Source organism: Sphaerodactylus townsendi, linkage group LG07, assembly GCF_021028975.2.
Source record: "Sphaerodactylus townsendi isolate TG3544 linkage group LG07, MPM_Stown_v2.3, whole genome shotgun sequence".
Lineage (NCBI taxonomy): Eukaryota > Metazoa > Chordata > Lepidosauria > Squamata > Sphaerodactylidae > Sphaerodactylus > Sphaerodactylus townsendi.
In genome coordinates, this window is record NC_059431.1 from 62,085,817 (window position 1) to 62,107,076 (window position 21,260).

The 21,260-nt window shown below is 43.5% G+C and overlaps 1 protein-coding gene across 4 annotated transcripts in view; it reads right to left on the reverse strand.

The window, feature by feature from the left end:
- MARCHF3 (membrane associated ring-CH-type finger 3) overlaps positions 1 to 21,260 on the reverse strand; it is a 109,413-nt gene that overhangs the window by 31,396 nt on the left and 56,757 nt on the right. For all 4 annotated transcript variants that reach the window (XM_048504305.1, XM_048504303.1, XM_048504306.1 and 1 more), the window contains 2 exons: positions 4,525 to 4,768; positions 1,085 to 1,289 (listed from right to left, as the gene is read on the reverse strand). In XM_048504305.1, the coding sequence (XP_048360262.1) occupies positions 1,085 to 1,289; positions 4,525 to 4,712 (393 nt within the window). In that variant the 5' untranslated portion in view covers positions 4,713 to 4,768. The remainder of the gene's footprint in view (positions 1 to 1,084; positions 1,290 to 4,524; positions 4,769 to 21,260) is intronic.

The following is a 21,260-nucleotide window of genomic DNA, read 5'->3' on the forward strand; positions in this document are numbered from 1 at the left end:
GTACGAAGTGATGAACCCACAATGTTTCTGTTTCCAGTGAGGTGCATATGATCAAGCTACATAGGCCAGAGAATGCACTAGAGCTCCTGTACTCATAGCAATTGCTAGATGGGTCATTTGGCTGCAACAATAGGTGTGCCCTGGATTAAATGATGTCAGTTTAAGTAGGATTATAGCCTCTGTTGATGATCCCACTGCAGAGTATAAGATGTGATTCTGACATCAATAAAAGGGGGAGTAGTACTTTTAGAAGAGTTCATTTATTAAGCTCCTAGTTGTAGGTCAGACAGAGGATGGGAAAATGTTGGTAACTGGATAAAAATGCATCCTTGTTAGAGAGAAATGAGTGTCAGCAGAGTCTCACATAAGGATAACAACATTCTATAATCAGACATCTGATGTCTCCCAAGTGAATGATGGAATTTATTTTTATGTTGTCATGTTAGCAATTAACTTTTTGTATCTCACAGAAATATACCTTATTCTGCAGTTTCATCACCACTACTTCACTTTCATTTTTTTAAGTGACCTATAATACATTTCAAAAGACAGACAAGAAAGTGTCTTGTTCTCCTATTAAGTCCAATTAAATAAAAATAATTGCATTCCAGCTGGCAATGTAAGCAACTGGGAGAAAGTGGATTACTACTAGCATTTGGCAAATAACAGATTGGCAAATAACAATTATTAAAAATATAATATGGCCAGATTTGTTTTTTAATTAAATATTAACCTGTATTTACGATTCCTACCAATAATTTCCTCCTAATGCTCAGTAGATTTGTGTCAACTATGTCTGAAATAAAACAACGATGGTATGTAAACTAAACATTCTCTGCTGAAGGCACCACAGAATATACAGAGAAATACAGAAAAACAAAGCCATCAATTCCACTCTTATCACTTATGTCTGGGGCTGAAAAATGAAGGTTTTAATTAGTCCTGCCCTTCTTTTACCCCCTTCCCTGCTTCCCAAACTCATAGCTTTTCTTTTGCTTCATTGAAGCTGCAAAGCTGTTGTGATTCGGGTGTAAAACATACATCATTAAAGCAAAGCTTTTGAGGACATGCCCCATTTACTGACCTCAACCAACGGTCGGGGTTTGCGCTCTACTGAAAACCTGAAGTGGCAGAGTTCACAGTAAGTGGTATTCGAAGATGACAGCCAATGCTCCAGGCAGCTGCGATGAATAGTTCCCAGGGTCCCTGTACATTCACAGGGTGAAAGTAAGTCCTCTTGACTGCTTCCTTCGTGGCAAATTCTACACATCGGTCTGTCATTGAAAGGACTGCAAGACAAAACGGAGAGGTTGAAAGTTAGTTATAAGGTGGAAGAGATATGAAGATCGTCTGGTTCTTTCTTTCTTTCTTTCTTTCTTTCTTTCTTTCTTTCAGGCATCTTGCTTCACTTTGTTCTTGAATCTTATGTCTGCATCACTGCAGAAACTTGGTTCACACGTAACACAAAATCATGGTTTATTTCTCTTGTAGTTGGTTATGAAACCAATTCAGCCAATCACTCAGGTTTGCCACAACCAATGATTAAGCCAGAATTTAGATATTTCAATGCATCACATAAAACCATAGAGAAAACTATGATTTATTATATGTGGTCAGTAAAATAACTTTTGATCCTGGTTTGACGGACCTTAACTTATGATAACTAGTGGGGTGCTATGTATTCAGAAAATCACAGTAACCATAGTTTGTTTAACTACAATATGGTTTCAATAATAAACAGAGCAAGAGTAATACTCTGATCTCTCCATCAAGAAACAGTATAGTATAATGGCTAAGAGACTAAGTGACCAATCTGAAAAAGTGACTGAGTAGATAATTACATTGACAGGGACATTTCCCAGTTAGCAGTTACATACACAGATCTTACTATGGAAGAGAATGTGCTAATTATATTGATGGATCATGGGCTTCAGGAAGGCTTTAATTCTATATAACCAGTGGTTCCTGTTTGCTTTCTAGTCTTTTCTCTCTTTCTTTCTGTAACTGGCTACACTAGGAATGACACTACTTTAACTACTTCCAAAGTCCATTAATTAACTACCAATCCAAGAGCTAACACTAAGCATAAACAGTTTTGCTTGCATATGCTATCAGGCAAGCAGTGCTCACACTGGACAGGAAATGGAGACAGATGCTACGGTAGACACCCACATGCTGATGCAGACAATATCTAGCCAAACTGTCTATTATTAAGAATGTGTCTGCACTGAAATCAGCAATGCAGATTCAAACTGAGTCAAATCAGAAGATGCACAAGAGATCAGTGATTAGGATCAGAGATCCTTTGATATAATTAATTGTCCTAATAAACAACTGCAGAGGTGCCATGGGGAGAGACCAGTCCCTTCCCCAAGCCCTGATAAATACTGACTTTTCCCATAGCTGCAATTATTCCATGTAGGGGAAAGACTGAGTAAATCTTCAAAAAGTTAATTAAACTTAGTCATAACTTAAATGTGATGGGGGATGAGTTTGCCCATTCACATGTAATGAAATCAGAGAAAGATCTATTTTCAAACAAAATGAGTGCACTTGAGAGAAGAACACAGCCCTAAAACATCCTGTGTGTTCCTCACTTTGCTCTGGTGCATGAATAATTTTTCTCACTGCTACTCCCAACTGTGGCTTTAGGCTCCAGAGCACAGTGAGATAAGGTGTGGCATAGCTTGGTTGATCATTTCACATGCTTTATTTTATTTAAAGAGAGAACCTCTGTCCAACATAAACAGTGGACTTGTACAAATACAAAATAATCCCCTATTTATTAGTTGTGTTCACTGCCTCCTCTTGCTTTTTATCTGGAAAGCAGCAAGGATTAGCACTATGCTGCCTGTGAAAAAAAAGCTGCTCTGGCTTTCTAAGGATGGGTTTACCACTGCTGGAGTCAAAGATCCACAGAATGAAAGCCCACCAGCACAGCTGCTATCACTGTTTTGAGCTTTGAAATTCAGCTCTCTTTCATGCTTTATCAACTCAAGTAATTATTTACTAACCCACCCACCCCCACAAAATTAAAAGATTTTCCTCAAATTTATAAAAAGGAAGTTTTAGGAGAACTGTCACAAAAAACACACGTGAGGCTGCCTTCTACTACATGAAGTCCATCTGATCCAACACTGTCTACTCAAACTGGCAACAACTCTCCACAGCCCCTTTGTTACAGCTTTTGAGAATACTGTGTGAGGAGAACAGGCCTGGGACTTTTCTATTAAGCTTCTGTTATAAGCCTTTTAATTCAGCTTAAGGTGAAAAACGTAATTCACAAATATGTAAATACACTGCAACGGATGCCCAGGCTATTTTATCCCCCACCACAAACCACTGCATCTTAGCAAGGTGGTTAAATTTCAACTTAAAATATCTGGAATTCAGTAACACTGCTGAACAGGGGTGTGAGCAGCTTAGTATGTATTTTCATATTACTATCCTAATATGCATATTTGTTCTGTGCCTTAAAACACTACAGGAGATCAGATACTGCTCTGTGAGTGGTGTAAAGCAGAAATATTCAAAAATCAACTGGATGTTTCAAGACTTAAACCAGTCTACAATCCCACATCAATTTGATCCTGTACAGCCTCTGTTTTCAAATGGAGCCCATGTAGGGAAGTAGCTATAATGTTGGTTTTGGAGGGTCAAATTCTTTCTCACCATAGGTGGACTTTAGCAAGACATTCACTCTCAGTGTGGTAGGTGTAAAGACAAAATGAGTACTATGTATGCTACACTAAACTCCAGGGGGTGGAGGGGACAGCATGCTATTAGGATTTTTTAAAATCCCCATAAAAAGCCTCTATTTTTAAAATTACTTTTTAAAAACAAAAGTGTACATGTAAAAACGCAGTAGTCAAATATAACTCATCATAACTTTGTATAAAGGTATGCTGCTGACGCTTGAGTGTGGTACAGCAGTAGCAGATGTGCCCTGAAAGTATGAATGCCAGTCCATAAACTGATGAAGAACCCACAATTCTTTCCTCATAGAGTAGACAGAGGAAGTCTGAGATCACACACCACCTTATTGAAATGACTAGTCTCACAAGTACCCACAGGACCCACAACTCAGCAAAATATCACTCAAGAAGTTTTCTTTTTGCATATCAGGAGGATTTATTGCAACTAGTTCACTTTGCCACCTGCATCTTCCCAACATTTCTGCCCCCACCTCTTGCCTGCAACACTAGAATGCTGAATGAGTTTAATTATAAGTGTTAATTATAAAGTTATGATGAGCACGAGAATGTAATCATAAACTCAGAGGAGGGAGCAAATCATGCACACTGATGGATAAAATGTGCCCTAGAATTCAAAAAAGTGAATACACAGAATAGTAGTTTTTAGTCTAGTTGTTACTAAAACAGATACAACTTAGCCTGGTTCCAAAATTCATCCATACCAGAGATACTAGAATCCAGTAGTTAAAATCCCATCCTTTCCCTCCACTTTCTTCCCAGTATAGTTTAATGAATAAATGGAAATTGGTTTGGCTTGGTACTACTGTACCTCTGTGTAGTAAGCGTCCGTACTACTGTTGACAGCAGCTGCCCGTCCTTGGCCGAAACTTGCATGACATACTGCGGCTGTCCATTCACAAGACTCCTACAGTCCTCCACAGTTTTTACCATGGGAGCAGCTGAGCTGGTGCAGTCTGGTAAGACTTCGGGCAGGTGACTGCAGCGGCTGGTTGTCATGGTAACAGACAGCAATTACTCTGCTAATGGCTTCCACATTCATACAGGATTTCCATCTAGGAAAAAAGATTAGAAGACAATTTCATAAAAGCAGGGCTACTATGAGTGAATGCCAGGGAAAAAAAATAACAAGCCACCAACATCTTAAGTCATTAAAATTCAGCAAGACTATAGCAGCACCATTTCTTGTTACAAATTTTTAACACAAAGGGGAAAAGCAGGGATCGTTAATAACAATGCAGCAGGCTCTTCAACAAGCAACACTGTCTTATTGATTCTCTTTGAAATGAGGATTTTTCCCCCCACACTTTAAAAAAACCTCCTGCTATTGGCAGGAGTTGGGAAGATTTGAAAATTATGTGGAGTTGAGAGATTGCACCTCTATGTATATTTTTAAAGCATTCTTTCCTTTCTTTATTTTTCCCCTAGACTTTAATATCTTGGTGATAGACGGAAAGATGGAAACCTTTTGTCTCCCCTACCTGCCAGTTACACAGTGCAAAGGAACCTGAGTTTGTGTTCATTTCAACTCCATGTCAGGCTCTGACCACAACACTGACCAAGTTATACCTTTCAAGAGAAAGACAGACAATAAACTTGGAATCCCTCTGAGAAAAATAATCCATTATTGCTAAGTGCATTGCATCATCAAGCATCGAACGCAACACCAAAAACAGCATTTAATGACTGAGGGATTTTTTTCTTTTTCTTTTTGACACCAGCTCCCTTAACAATAATCTGCCTGCAGTAACAATATATGCTGCAAGGGGAGGTTTAAAAAAAAACCATCGATTCATTTTTCCTTATCACCTCAAAGAGATGAATTTTATATGTTGCACAGGACTGGAGTGATTGCACAGGGAAATAACACCTGTACTCAATAAAGGTTGACCATTTATAACACATAATGTTGGGACTACATTATCATAAGCAAAAATATATGATGCTAGAAAAACTAAAGTTCCCTGAAAATGTGTGCCTTCTTCTGTATAAGTGGCAGTGTTTCGATATCTCGTGGCCTGAACTCCTCTATACCTAGACAGAATTGAGTTTTTCACTTTTCACAAAACAGTCATAGAAAAATTCTCCACATGATCAGGAAATGCATGCTTCACACATATTTACATTTACTCTCCATTTAGAGCTCATTGCCAAACCCTGGTTTTTGACTCTTCCAGAGCTTAAATTCTATCTTGATACTTTTGGGCATTAAATTCCTTTCTTAATTTTATTTTTGCCTTGCAGCATTTAAACTTTTTTGCCTAATCAGGTATTAATTGGGTATTTTGATTACTGATTGGCATAACTACACAATTGTACTTACTGAAGCTTGCCAAACAGCTATTTGAACCAAACAAAATAGTGTGAAAGGTGCTATATTGTCATAAGTAAATAAATGAATGGAAAATTTCTAAGACTAGGAATCAATGCCCAAGAATGTAACTCGCATTGCAGGGACTGCTATGTCTCCTTTACAGCAAGATGTTCTCAACAGAGAATGCATGCTGTCTAAGTGTTACTTTACAGTAGTTCCAGTATTCAGGAAACATTAAAACGAATAGTATTCTGATCCTCATTTACAATGAAAATGAAACAAATGACTAATTCCAATACTGTTGGCACACAAAGAGATGCAGAAGAATGCAGACTTATGAGAACAGGAGCCACAGTTCCACAGATAAGAGTGCACGGGGACATGGATTATGAGCCACATTTTCGTTTTGAAATACATGCTGAGACTGTTCAACGAGAGTATGCAGCAGCACAGTAGCTGCCTCATTAAACTTAAATAGCCTAGACAGTGCTGTGCTTACAGACCCATGCTACAGAATTATATATTTCCTTGCTCACTGCTTTGCTGACCTCATTATGTACAGCAGCAAGATTATCATTCTGCATAAAGTGACCATCCAAGCCTTTACAAAGGCATCCATCAGTCAGTTGAGGAGTTTAGGAGTGTTTCTTGGCCACCAGATGATGCAGCTAAGTGTAGAATATTAAAGTGCACCCAATTCCTTACTATAGTGGCTATATCCATCTGTGCTACTAATTAAAAAAAATTGGCTTCACCACTATAGGGGAAGCCCAGCATACTAAGTAAAAAATTCAGCTTGGTAACATTTCTTTTGAAGTGGAAAAACCATCTATTAATTTTACACTGATATAGCCCTTCTGCTGCTGGAGTACTTTAAAATCTCTAAGGTAAGACATTAATATTCCCATTTTACAGATGGAGAACTGTTGGGGAGATAACAGCTTGACCAGGCTCACTGCTGATGTACTGTATAACTGTTACATCTTGTACTACATCACTTTAGTTTTGACTTATTCCAAATTCTAGAATCCCCTATCAACCCAATAAAATATAAAATGAATACCAGCATTTGGAGCATGCATTAAAAATATTTCAGCAATTGAAGAAACCAATAATGCAAGTCTTCACAATTCCAACAAGATTTTTCTTAATACTATTTCACAAATTGACCTATGCAATATACTTTTGAAAAAGGCATAAAAACAAAGCAGAACATAGTGAACTCTGAAGTAAAAAGCAAAAATAGTAATACTGAAAACATCCTCCTGACTAAAGCAAAGCAAATGCCAGGACAGACAAAGACAAATCTTGCTACCCTTCCCCAAGCATATAGGAAAACCTGTATTCATTAACTGGTTTTCCATAGGAAAGCATGACTATTGTTTGTGATGATGAACTGATTAACATATAGTCTGTGATTAATATGCCTTCCCCCCCACACACATACATACAATGCATAATTGATACATTCCTAATTCAGGAAGCCTTCATTCAAATTTTAACTTTCCATGATGTCCAGTTGCAACCATCTGTGCAAATTAAAGTTCAGTTCTTCTTAAAAACTGGGATTTTATACCAACTTAAATTCCAGTTTGTGGATAGGCAACAGCAAATGCATTCAGATGTCATACTGAATACTAATTAACTGGCTAGATTTGAGTCCAGCAGCATTTTAGAGACCAGCAAAATTTTGGGGTATAAGCTTCTAAGAGCCATAGTTCCCTTCATCAGATGCATGATCTAATTAAGTGGAGGTTTGTTAGCATTGTGAATTAACACAGCTTGTTCCTTCACTCTCGAGCTGCCCTGCTTTTTCTCACCTGCCTCCTCTTCTCATGGAGTTTGATTGAAAATTTCATGGCTTGATCATGCTCTAATTTGCCATGACACAGAAATGCAGACAGCATAGAAAAACCAGACCTCATTCCCCCCCAACTGTGATTCCAAACTGGAAATTAACCAAACTGTGTGTATTTATGGTGTCCATGAACCTCCATTTAATCTTTCATGACATCCAAATGCAGCAAAGCTCTAGTTTGCTCAGGTGCCTACATCCAGACATCATGACAAATTGGAGCTGGATTAAAGGATTCTCAAACTAGGAATTCTTAAATTAGGAGACCACGGTATATATGAGGGATGCAGAAGGGACTGTGCAAGCATGCAGAGGCATATCTAGGGAAAATGGAGCATGGGGATACAAATCTGAGTTTTGCGCCCCGCCCCCCCATAGGCAGCTGCCCTCCCCCACCGTGACCAAACAATGATTATTACACCAGGTCGTTTCAAAGTCACCATCACATTATAGAACATGCCCCAATTCACAAATCTGAACATAGCAATGGGCCATGCTACATAGTAGAAATAAAAAAAATTGAAAACATTTCCAAAATGCTTTCAAAATGTTTTATTACTGCTGTGAAAACATTTTATGGTGTTGTATCCAGTCCCCCCAACTGGGGGAAACAGCAACACTTTCAATGTTATTTAAACTGGGGACCCCAGATTCTCCATTTAAGGTGGATTTAAAGGAGAATCTGGGGTACCTAGTTTAAACAAGTGATGCTGGAATCCACCCCCAAACAGCATCATTTTCAATGGTGTTTAAACTAGGGAGCCCAGATTCTCTTTTTAAATCTACCTTAAAGAGAGAAACTGGGGTCCCCAGTTTAAACAATATTGAAAGTGATGCTGTTTTGGGGTGGATTCTCCCCCACCCTGAAACAGTATTACTTTCAATATGTAAACTGGGGATCTCAGATTCTCCCTTATTATGAGGGTGGATTTAAAAGGAGAATCTAGGGAAATCGGGGTGTGTGTGTGCCTGTTGTCAGGGGTGCAACTATTAAGATAGCAGCACCAAAATTTCAGAGTATCTTCAGGGGACCCTCCTGATGATACTACCCAGGTTTGGTGAAGTTTGGTTCAGGGGGTCCAAAGTTATGGACCCTCAAATGTGTAGCTCCCATCTCCTATTAGCTCCCATTGGAAACAATGAGGGATGGGGAACCCACTTAGGGAGTCCATAACTTTGGACCCCCTGAACCAAACCACACCAAAACTGGGTAGTATCATCAGGAGAGTCTCCTCCAGAGAGAAAACTCACTGAAATTTTGGTGCTGCCAGCCTAAAAACTGTACCCTCTGCAGGCCAAAAACAGAAAAAACACTAAAAATACCAAAAAAAACCCACAAACGGACCTGCATTTCTTGCGGGGCCCCCCACAAGGGGGCGCCCAGGGACATTTGATTCCCCATGTCTCCATTGCAGATACGCCACTGCAAGCATGACAAACAAGCTATGTTCTTGCCTACTAGAGACAAAATGGAGATTTGATTGTGATGTTTGAATGCAGTGATCCTTTGAAGGGTGCAAGGTACATTGACAGAAGAAAAATGTTGCTTTTTTAAAAAAAGAAGGTAGGCAGAAAACCATTGTGACCCAAAAGGCTGTACCTCATAGTTGAAATCACAGCCAGAATCCCAACAGCTAATTCTGACAAGCCTAATAGTTTGCAATTATCCATAGAATTTGATCATTCTGTTTGTTTAAAAAGCAATTTCTCCTGTAATGCAAAAAGCTATTATTTGATTAAAAAAAACTTAAATCTGGAAATTTACCCAAATTAAGTAAAATAGATATGTTGGGATACTGAATTGTATAAGCTGCATAATAAGCATATGTAGGGATTTGCTGGCAGACAAGCCCATAGCAAGAGAGAGGTGCCTGTTTCTGGACAGTGCCCTACCAATAACTTCTATTGGTGTCACACAGTTCAGACTAAGTTCAGACTAAAGTGGATGCCAAATCTTAATTCTGGACATTGATAATAAAAGACAGAATATGTTTCTCACTCCTAATCAATATGCACAGCAGCCAGCAACACCTTTCCTGCAACTTCAACTGTTTTCATCTGAATAACAAAAGGGAAGTCCTGGAAAAGTCATACTTGTTCTCTAGCCACAAAGGATATGCAAACGCCAGTCTTAGCTTTCCTGAGTCCTTTCTTCCCTAGCCAATCCTATCATGCACTTCCTGTCCAACTATCAAAATTTAAACTAAATTGGAATACTTAGAGTTGTACATTCCTCAATGCCACCTAAAATCTAATAACAAAAACTGGACTATCCCAAGCTCTGACTCATCTGAGCCATCCTCCACTGTACTGTTCTCCCCTGAGAACAAGAACTCCTCTTTGTCTAGGAAGACAGCCTCTTTAAGCATTGCCAGAGAGTCAGATTTTCCTATATCTAGCTTGCCCAAACAAAGGCTCCTTGCCCAGTGATATCCGAACTACCTTTGATTCAGTTCAGAGGCGTAGCTGGCCTCTGAACACTCTGTGTATTCTTGTGATAACTGCATTTTTCCAGAAGGATGTGATAGAAGAAATTATATTAGTCACTGCAGAAGCTACTATCTTCCTGACACAGTGCTATCCATTTGCTCCTGGAAAGAAAATCCTTGAAACAAAATCATATAACCACACAAATATTTCCCTTTTGCATCTCTATTGCTGATTTAAATGACAAGTGTGAAAAGTGCATGTCATCAGATTGCTCCCCATTGACTACTCAAGTGTGGATGCTGAATGGTGATAGCCCTGTAGTACATATTAGAGTTCCTCTGAGGAGCTCTACGGATCTTATAGCTAATGAATTAACTATCCTGTGAGGCAAGAAAAAAGTACAGAAATGGTTGCATAGAGAAGGGCTGAGGCAAAGACTGGTGGAGTAATTACTGGTCAGTCAGACTAGATGAGAAAAAAGTGAGGCACACTTGTCTTCTAGAATAACATCTCTAATTATCAACCTGATCCCATGTGGGCAGAAAAACCCAGAGAATGTGACCAGGTTTGCACTTGGGAGAACTCTCCAAACTTGTAGAAAAATGTAAAAAGTTTAAAAAAAAGAAGGGGGGTACGAATCCCATCAAACTGAAGGATGCTGTGTTCACTTGAACAGACAATATATAGGAGTGTCTCCAAAGCCTGGAAGAGGGTGGGAGAGGAGGGAGCAGGAATTGCTTCCACCTGTGCTGGGTGGGCAGGTAGCCAGAGGGAGAGGTGAGTGGGAGCCAGAATAAACACTGCATGTGTCAGGCAGAAAGGTAGGTACACAAACAGATAAGGAGAAGGAGCATCTGGGATTACTGTCACTGCTACATGAGCCAGGCAGGCAAAGGAGCAGGTGGGGGCGCACGGAGAGGAAAAGGCAGGATACATATCTAGAGACACTGGAGTCAATGCCACTTCCTTCACCCACCCCCCACCCCCCGCCCAGTGAGCCAAGAAGTTGTTTGTCTGCAGAGCTGCAGGCAGGAAAGCGGCGGATGAGTGAGAGACCCAATTGGACTAGGATTACAGAACTACAGGACAGTACAAACAGAAAACTTTAAAGACATAGATAGGATACCATAATGCAGAAAGTGAATTACAAAACTAGAAAACAATGCAGTAAAACCAAAATAATACATACAATAACCACTGCAATAGACTACAATCCTAACAGTGAAACTAACAGTTAACATGGTCCCATCTATGGATACTGGAATCTGTGGATTGGGGCCATGTAGCCACAAAAGACATTTCTACATGTATTTCCCCCATGCTTGGTGGACTGGTGACTGGGGGTGGAGCGCTCCGGCAGCAGTATCATTGGGAGTCGGTGGCAGAGACTCCCCTCCATTTTCTAACTTGGACCCTGCCGAGCCAAGAACTTCACGATCAAAGGGAGCTGAGCGCAATACTCGCAGGCAGAGCAGCTTGGGGGCAACAGTATCGGGGGTCGGTGGTAGAGACCCCATCTTGCCTCCAAGTGAAGACCTGCATTAAATTAATGAAGCACCCACTTATTAATAGGAGAGGGAATAACAACTGCGCTTAAGCCTGTTGGAAGAGACAGCCTAGTCGTGGGTCTCTGGGATGACTTCGGTGCTTTGGAGGTTATATTAATATATGCTTTGGTCTCTTGCTTTTGGTCTCCGGCTGTTGCCGTCTCTGGTCAAATGACGTCTTCCATCTGCCCTAGCATCCGCTGCAGGCTGTGAAGGGGATGTTGTAGGGGTGTGTGTTCAGACAGTGGGGGAGGTAAGTGGCAGGCCCCCCCCCCCCCCCCACCCTGCGTTTTCCTGAGACCTCTCCCCTCTGGCGTCGGGACGATAGGCGCTTGCCTGACCACTGTGGCGTCACTGGAGGAGACTGGTGATAAGGGCGCTGCGATACTGTGGCGAGGAGGACTTGCGATACTTTCAGAAGAGGTCGGTGGCAGGGACCTCCTGTAGTGGTGTGAGTGTGGAGTGTGGTGTGAGAGACCACTAGCCTTGATCTATCAGAGGGAGACTGGTGGCAGCAGCCTCCTGGCCTCCACTTGCCCTGCGAATCACAGGGAGAGGCAGGGGACAGGGGATTCTTTTTTGCCCTGTGGCCCACCATCTAACCACCCTGTCCAGTGATCCATCACCTAGCCATTTGGCGCCAGCTGGCCATTGAGTGCAGATCGCGGAACATCCAAAACCCTTACCTACCAGGATTTTTATGGAGTTCAAAATGGGACCCCTGAATATCTTTGTCCGTTAGCCGACCCTGTGGCCCTAGAGACACTTTGACAACTTTGGACTTAGAAGGTCATCGTAATCAGCCCAGTGATCCGACCTTCATCCCATCTCTTCATTTTATTACACAAGCACCAGCACTTTCCTAGCTTTTTAGCTTTTAGTCTGGATTTTTAGTCCATTTATTAATTAACTTAGGCATAGCTGCTTAAACTAGTGGTTGCCACAGAAGGCAGAAACAAAGGTGTTGAATGCTGCAGGCAGCCAATATATATCTGTGTATAGGCTAGACTATTAGAGTAGGTGTTATTGCAAGGCTATTGTCAGTATATACTAGGCTTAACTATGGGAGTGTGGCAGCGAGGGGGCAGAATATGGGTACCAGGGGATCCCAGTGGTCTGGGGACGGTGGAGATATGTCGGTGGGGGAGGGGGGGGCCATATGAGAGAAGGGGGGGGAGATGTATTCATGCTTTCGACCCCCTTCTGGCCTTGACCTATCCCGAGGCATGTGGGCAGTGGGGCTCAGGTATACCCTACTTCGAGCCTGGTGTTGATTAATGCCAGGTCCATTAATGTAAAACAATGACACTCCGAGATTTCCCTCGAGGGTGCAGTCAGTGGACCTGGCCTGCATCCACTGAGACCTGGGTGTGAGAAGGTGAAAGCAGTCATAGCCTTGAAGGCGAAGTCTCGCCCCCCCCAGGTTTTGCTTGTGTCCACCGGCCTCGAACACAGGGCGGGGGGGGGGAGGGGTGTGGCGATGTTAAATCCGGGAGTCTATAGCCTTCAGGGCAGTCCCTGCCCCTCAAATTTCGAGGTTAGAGTGTGCGGGACTGGAGTGGCTGTCAAGGGAGAGGTTGGCCGTTCTCCTGGTGTACCGGTGCGCCCTGCGCACCCGGTGACTGACCTGTTACCGCAGCTGCTGGAAGGCCGGTGGCCGAGTGGGCGTTGCGATTCCCCCGACTTATTGTCTTGGGGGGGATTTCAAGCGTCCATGTGGACACTACCTCATGCTCAACGACAGCAGACCTGAGTGTCATCCATGGCGGCAGCTGGGACCCTCTCCCTATTACACACTGGCGCGCCACTCATGAGGCCGGTCACGCACTTTAGACCTGGTTTTTGGGGCAGGAGTGAATATAGTGCGTATCCTCTGTTAGCAGAGTGCCGTGGTCCGACCATTTTGCCCCTGAGGGTCCGGGTGGATTTGCCGCGTAATCCCGTCTAGGCGTGGACTTATTTATGTCCGCCCAGCGGAGACTTATGGAACCAGATAGGTTCCTAAGATGCTCTCTTGAGGGACCCTGAGCCCCCTAAGCCCTCGATGAGCAGGTGACAGACTGGAATTCCAGGCTCTCTGATGCCATCGAGGAGATTGCTCCCAAGCGCCCTCTAGGTCCCCGCTTACGGCCAGACCCCTTGGTATGCGAGGAGCTGCTCCAAATGAGGCGGGAAACTCAGACTGACTAGAAGCGAGTGTGGAGGAAGCTCCGTGGCGAAGGGGCGCTTGAACAACTTATGGGGCAGTTTGCCAGAGAGGCCTATGGAGTTTGGCTGACACGGAGGGCGAAGAATGCCCATTTCTCGTCCTCCCTCGCATCTACTAGCTCCTGCCCAGCACAACGTTTTCGGATTGTTCGATCCCTCACCTCTTTGGTGGAGGGGTCTGTAAATTCTAAATTGGCAATTGGCTGTGAGGCATTCCAGAGCTTTTTTTTTTGTCAGATAGAAATTAGCATCCACTCCGCCGGGACCTTCGATGCACGCTTGATACAGTAACAAGACACAAGGAGCTCCCTCGCATGACCAGGTCCTAGTCTGGACCCGGTTTCCCTACTCTGTGAGTCCGATGTTGACGGGGCCCTAGCTGCTGGTAGACCTACTACCCTGTCCTCTGGATCCGTGCCCCTCCTGGCTGAAATTAAAGAAGCTTGCCGGGAGGAGTTACGACCCTTCCTGTTGATTACAGTTAACTTCTCTCTTGAGCAAGGGGTATTTCCGAATTACTTGGGTTGAAGAGGGAGGCCAGTGGTCCGCATACTCTTAAAAAGACCATCCAACCGTCCTGGAGATCTGGCCAATTACCGTCCCGTTTCGAACTTGTCGTTCCTCGGGAAGGTAATTGAGAGAGTGGTGTTGGAGCAACTGGGGCTTTCTGGAGGATTTTATCATTTTCGATCCCTTCCAGTCCGGCTTCCGTGCTGGGCATGGGGCCGGAGACCCGTTCTCATAGCCATCACAGATATGCTCCGCATGCAGCTAGACGAAGGCGGATCGGCGCTGCTAGTATTACTCGATCTTACAGCAGCGTTTGATGTGAGTCGATCATGACAGCACGGTCCACCGCCTGGCTGCCTCTGGGAGTTAAAGAGGCACAGTCCTTTAATGGATTACCTCTCGTTTCTCCAGGGTCGGGGCTTAACAGGTATGAGAATGCTTGGGGATGAGGCCTCCCACAGAGCCCCACTTAATTGTGGGGTTCCTCAGGGGAGCCTTGCTTTCCCCGCTCTTATTTAACATCTACATGCGGCCCCTAAGCTCAGCTAGTGCTGAGGAGTTTTGGAGCTGGTCTGTCACCAATATCTGGATGACACCCAGCTCATTCTGTTGATGGAGGGGGGAGCTGACCTCCGCCCATACAGCTCTACAGCGCACTGTCTGGAGTAGGTTGCTGGTTGGTTGAGACAGAGTAGGTTAAAGCTTAACTTAGCGAAGGCGGAGGTCCCTTTGGCTGGGCCGGAGGGAGAAGACCGAGGGAATTTCAGCCGCCAAATCTGGAGGGGGTCATGTTGGCCCTAACATCTCTGGCTCGCAGCCTGGGGGTCCGCCTGGAATGCTGTTATCCATATGGAGAACCAAATTGGCCCATGTGCACCGATTTGCGTTCTTCCCACCTTCGCCAGGCACGGCGGCTGGCTCCCTACTCTCTCCAAGTCCGACCCAGCCACTGTGATCCATGCGTAAAGCGGTCACCTCGAGGCTTGATTGTAGCAACTCGCTCTGGCAGACGCTTCCCTTCGCGATGACTGATCCGGAAGCTGGAAACTGGTCCAAGAATGCAGCGGCTTGACTTCTAACAGGTGGTGAATTTATTCAGATCATATCACCCCTGTGCTGTACGTGCTGCACTGGCTTCCGGTGGGATTCCGGATGCGTTTTCAAGGTGCTAGTTTTAACCTTTAAAGGCCTTACGCGGCATGGGGCCCACATACCCTGCGGGACCGCATCACCCCATATGTCCCACATAGGTGGCTGCGCTCGACAGCGGCAGATCTACTGGTGACCCCTGGTCCTGCACCTGTGTCCTGACTGGCTTCAGCCCGGGCCAGAGCCTTTCTGACTCTGGCCCCCGCTTCTCAGTGGAATCACCTTACCTCCGGCTGTCTGCGGGCCCTGTGGGACCTTAATGAGTTCCATAGGAGGGCCTACCGAGACAGAGCTTTTCCACTCAGGCTTTAGGAAGGCCGGCCGTGGATCTACTGCCCCCTATCGACACTGGAATTGAAATCAAAACTGAGACTGCCGTTCCATTCTATTAAAGCAGGGCCTGTCTTACTTATAAATTCCATCCCAGGCCCAGCTTACTCCCTCCCCTTTTTCTTCTTTTAATGGCCTTCGGCGGGGCGCCTGTCTTAATTAATTTATGAACTGGGTTGCTTAACCTATAGTTCTGTAGTAAACTGCTGCTTAGTTCTTAGGTTTTAATGATTTTAGTATTTTATGTTGTTGATTGCTGTCTATGTAACAGCCATGTTGGAAGCCGCCTTGAGCCCTTCGGGGATAGGCGGCCTATAAGTTTAATAAAATAAATAAATAAATAAATAAAATACAAACTTGGGAGTGAGCAAGTGGCCTTTCCCCCCATGGTTGTTGTGGGTCCCCAGGGGTTCCCTTATGAAAGTGTCCTTCTGCACATAATGGGTGAGCAGGATCCAATTCAAATCAGAAAAACCGTGAACATCTTGTTCTAAAAGGTACTGCAGGTTTCATTCATTGGTTCTAAGAGTCAACCATTCTGTTTGGTGATACCAGCAACTGAAAATATTGCAACCTATCTCCCCACACCCCATTCTGAAATGCATGTTTCCAGGAGGACTAGCACTGGCATTTCAGGCTTTGGGCAAAGTATTGGCTTAATATACAAATCTCTAATGTACTTGGATCAATACAGAAACTGCCTTGACCCGTACGACCCATTACAATCAACTTACAGTGCCCCACTTCATGTCTGGACAAAAGAGACGCAGACAGGGTTTTCTCTGTGGCTGACCTACAATTATGTAATTGACTTTCCTCTTGGAAAGTTGTCAAAGTCAGGGCCTAAGTATCTTCTGAAAGGTCTTGTTTTTAAGGCTTTGTAAGTGATGAGATTAAGCTGCTACCGGTATGAGTATAGCCTCAATTGTGTTTTCAATCTACTGGGACTAACTGTAATTTATATTTCAATGGTTTCTATGTTTATGTCCTATTTTTTCAAACTGTATCAATCCACTTGTGGGATAAAAAATCCAAACACATACAGTAAAATATTAGCCCATTAAAATATTTAATCTTCCTCTATATCTAATTCATTAATCCAGTTCATGACAGCATTATCCTACACATATTTTTAATCACATTAACCCCTCCCCCTAAGTGTGGGTTCAAATGCAAAAGCATGCATATACAAATCTAGTGTGGCTTTTTCTATGGTATCATGTTAGCTGCCTCAAAAGGTTACTACTGGGCACTTTGAGAGAAATTCCTTTGAGGTCTGGAAATCCAAGGCAGTGACCTGACAAGGCAGTTTCCATATCCAATATTTCTGTTGACATCTTTGCAACAAGCTTAACAAATGGTGCCATCAATGAAATGCTGTTTTTTGAGAACAGGAAGACTTTATCTTGGGAATGGGAGAGATGTACTTTTGATACCAAGAATAACTGCACGACTTTACAAATGCCTGCAAGCAAGCTATGGAGATTCTTATTAAGTTATAGTCAAACACACAGAGATGTCAAGCATCAGCCTCCCAGCTTGCAGATGAACTTCCGCACTTTTGACTGTGGTGCATAAATTGAGCTAATTTCTCTTGCACATAAAGCATTATGTTGATGAATTCAATTACCAAACTGGACTTTCTGATCTGACAAGGAGAAATTCTACTCACAGCCTCTGCTAAAAGCCCTGAGTTTGTTTTGATTCACATGAGACCAAAAGGCTCTTATACTGAACATTGTGGGAGGCAGAAGTTATACAAATATTGAAGCAGAGCTCTTGTGTGAATTGCTCATTTGAGCTTTTTCAGCACCTTTATTAAAAACAGCACCTAATACATCTGTAATATTCATACACTTCCAAGCACTCTGAAATCCACATGCTCTTCCTATTTCACATTATTCCCAAGAGACTCCTATTCAGTTTCAGGAAATGCAACTCAAAAACTTATATCAAGAAGCTTTCAGGGTTCAATTTCAGAAGGAGAAAAATACAACTAGTTTGTTACCAAGGCTGTCAGCCTTTCTGTTGGAGAGGAAAGAGCGTGCGCTGAGATAGTGAAGAATGGTTCTTAATTTTTAGATTCTGTTCAATAAAATATAAATGCCTCCAAAATTTTGTAAACAAGCCATGTGTATACTAGCTAATTATAAATATGTTTAATTATTAAAGCAACGTTAATTATGGAATTATCTAATTCAATATGAATCCAGGGGCTTGAATCCTATTTATGGCTCTTTTGAAACTGAGATATGACCGTGTATCATTTTTTATTTTCTTGCAGTCATTGCATAATTGTATAGAAAGACTTTCTCATGTTCTTCTGATGAAAACAAAAGCAACAAGATTTCAAAGTCCCATTGGCAGTTGCATCTGAAATGCTCTTTCTGGCATCAAAGCAGCCTTAACCCTACACCCTGTAGAAGGACCTACATGTGCTCAGTATGCATAAACGAACAGCCCTTATGTAATAAAATAGACTGGGGTTTTTTGAGCCAATGTTGCATACTAGTGACATAGCAAAAGTAGATAGAAAAAACTTTTTCCCTATTTCATAACACTAGAAATGACAGGGTAATCAATGAAGTTGATAGGAGTAGAAGTATGGTCCAAGAAAGTCAAACCGAGGTCATATCAAACTGACTAGTCCAAGAAAAGCTTTATCTGGTAATTATGCTACTAAGGTGTTTCCCTGAAAATAAGACCTACCCCGAAAATAAGCCTTATCATGATTTTTCAGGATTTTTGGAGAAGGCTTAAAATATAAGCCCTACTCCAAAAATAAGCCCCACCGGTAGTTACAGATCAGGATGGTGTGATCCAGCAGGGTGCTCCCTGCCAATGAGGATGCAGCTTGCACCACATGGACAGGGAAGCAACAGAGCCCTCCTATAATGAAGATTGTGAGTGCGTATTTCCCCTAAAGGCCATGGCCCTACCCACAAGCGCATGGAAGTCCTAATGCATCTTTTGGTGCAAAAATTAATATAAGACCCTATTTTATTTTCAAGGAAACACGATAGAAGTTAAAAATGATTAATGCTAGTAAATGGTGAAAACCGTAAGAAAAGAGGAAGACCCACCATGAGATGGATTGACTTTATAAAGAAGCCACAGTCCTCAGTTTGCATGTTCTGAGCAAGGTTTCTCATGAGAGGATGTTTTGAAAGTCACTGATTCATAAGCCAGAAGCAACTTTATAGCACATAACAGATGTGAACAGGCCCTTTGTCCTTGTCCCCCTGCCTTTCCCAAGGTGTAAATAAAGCTCTTTGGAGAAGATCAAGTCTGTCAGATCAGAAGGCACATCTACTTGTGACCAAGCATAACTCAGGTCTTACATTTGAAATGGTCTCAGCCAAGCATAACTCAGGTCTCACATTTGAAATGGCAGGAGAGGGGCAATAGAGCCCATCCTCTTCCCCTCTGCCTCATTCAACTTCAGTCTGCTCCATGGCTTGCATCACCTCAGCAGCACACAAGCCTGGGAGGCAGGAAAGAGGGGTACATCAAGCATGCTAAACTGTTAACAGTCACCAGCCTCCAAAACTCTTCTTCCCAGTGAGTGTTCAGAATGTGTCCAAGTCCTATCATGGCCACTGTCAATGTGCAGTCCTTGAAAGAGCAGCAGGTAAAGACAAGGAATTGGAAGGCCCTGCAGGTGGAAAAGCAGAGGGTGCTTGACCAGGTGAAGGAGGACGATTAGCAAGGTTGAGGAAGGTTACCTGGGATCTGTGACTGTTTCTGCACGGGCTGTTTCCCAGGGACGCTAAAAACAGTGTCCTTGGGGAGGGGCCTCGCGGTGGCCTCGCAACCCCTGAGCAACGCGAAGCCGCTGTTTCCGAACCTTGCTCCCTGAGTGAGATTTTTCGGAAACAGTGGCTTCCAACCACTGCTGTGCAAACGGCAGCAGCTGGAAGGTGTCATTTCCCCCCCCTTTCCCGAATGCCTTACCGTCCCTCCGACCTTCCGGCGCGTCGCCCAGGCCAGGGGACACGCCCCCCTGCCCTGCAACTCCAGAGCTGTTGCTCAGGGCAGGGGGGGCGTGTCCCCTGTGAGAAACAGCACTAAGGCCGGAGGGACGGAGAGCCATTGTGAAAGAACGATGCAACCTCCTGCACTTGGCGTGGCCGTGCAGAAACGGCCTACATCTCAAACTTTACATATTTGAACATCTTTTTAGGAATCTTTACCTCTTCCTCCTCTTCACTTTCCATAGTCTCGTCCCACTAACAACCATAGCTTCTGCCTTACCAAGGGTGGCAGCTCCCCCCTGAGGCCCTAAGTCTTCCTCTCCATCCCACCACCTCCTAGCAACACCCTAATTGGGGGAATAGGGCATGTGAGCCTGCAGAAAGAGCCATCTCTGCTGGGAAAGTCAGCCTCCCTCATCTCTTAGCAGCAATCTAATCAGGGGAACAGGGTGCACGTGCTGCAGGACAAGCCATTTTTTGTGTAATTAAGCCTCCCTCACTGCCTAGCAGCTGTCAAATCAAGGGAATAAGGCACACGTGGTGCACAACAAGATATGTCTGCTGGGCCATTTTTAAAAATAAAATTCATTATTTTTCACAAAGTATTATAACAATAAAAGAGAAAAAGATATCAGGAAAAAAGGAATAAGGATGGAAACACAATAGGTGGATCGCCATTGATTGGAGATCCAATAGAAAAAAATTGGGGCGGGGGGGGACTTGAAAGATTAGGAAAATGAAACTGAGTAGGGAAAAAATGGAGAGTCAGATTTTGAAGCCGAAGGCAGGTCACACTTATTCATCCTAGATGTTTTCAGAACTAGTGGGTCTAAGTAGCCCTATCTAGTCCACCTGTCGAATTTGGAGGTCTCCAAAACGTCTGGAAAGGCTAGAGTCAGGCCCAGTCTGCTCTGATGCCAGTATGCAGCTCTTTCAGTAAAGCGCAGCATGGAGCTTCTGAAAGCTCAAACCAGTTAAATCGTCATGTTCAGTATCTCTACTAGGAAATTGAGCCTTTTCCACCTCCTAGCAGCAGCCTAATCAGGAAACAGAGTGCATGCTGGAGAATGAGCCACCCCTTCCAGACAAGTGAACGTCCCCCATCTCCTGCCAGCCCCCCTCTCTGCTCACGGTCCAGGGCACCTGCCTCCCCTTGCCCAACACAGATCTGGCCATGGTTTTTGAGTCAAAGTTCCCTTTGCCAGATACCCTGGAGCTTTGACCAGCTTT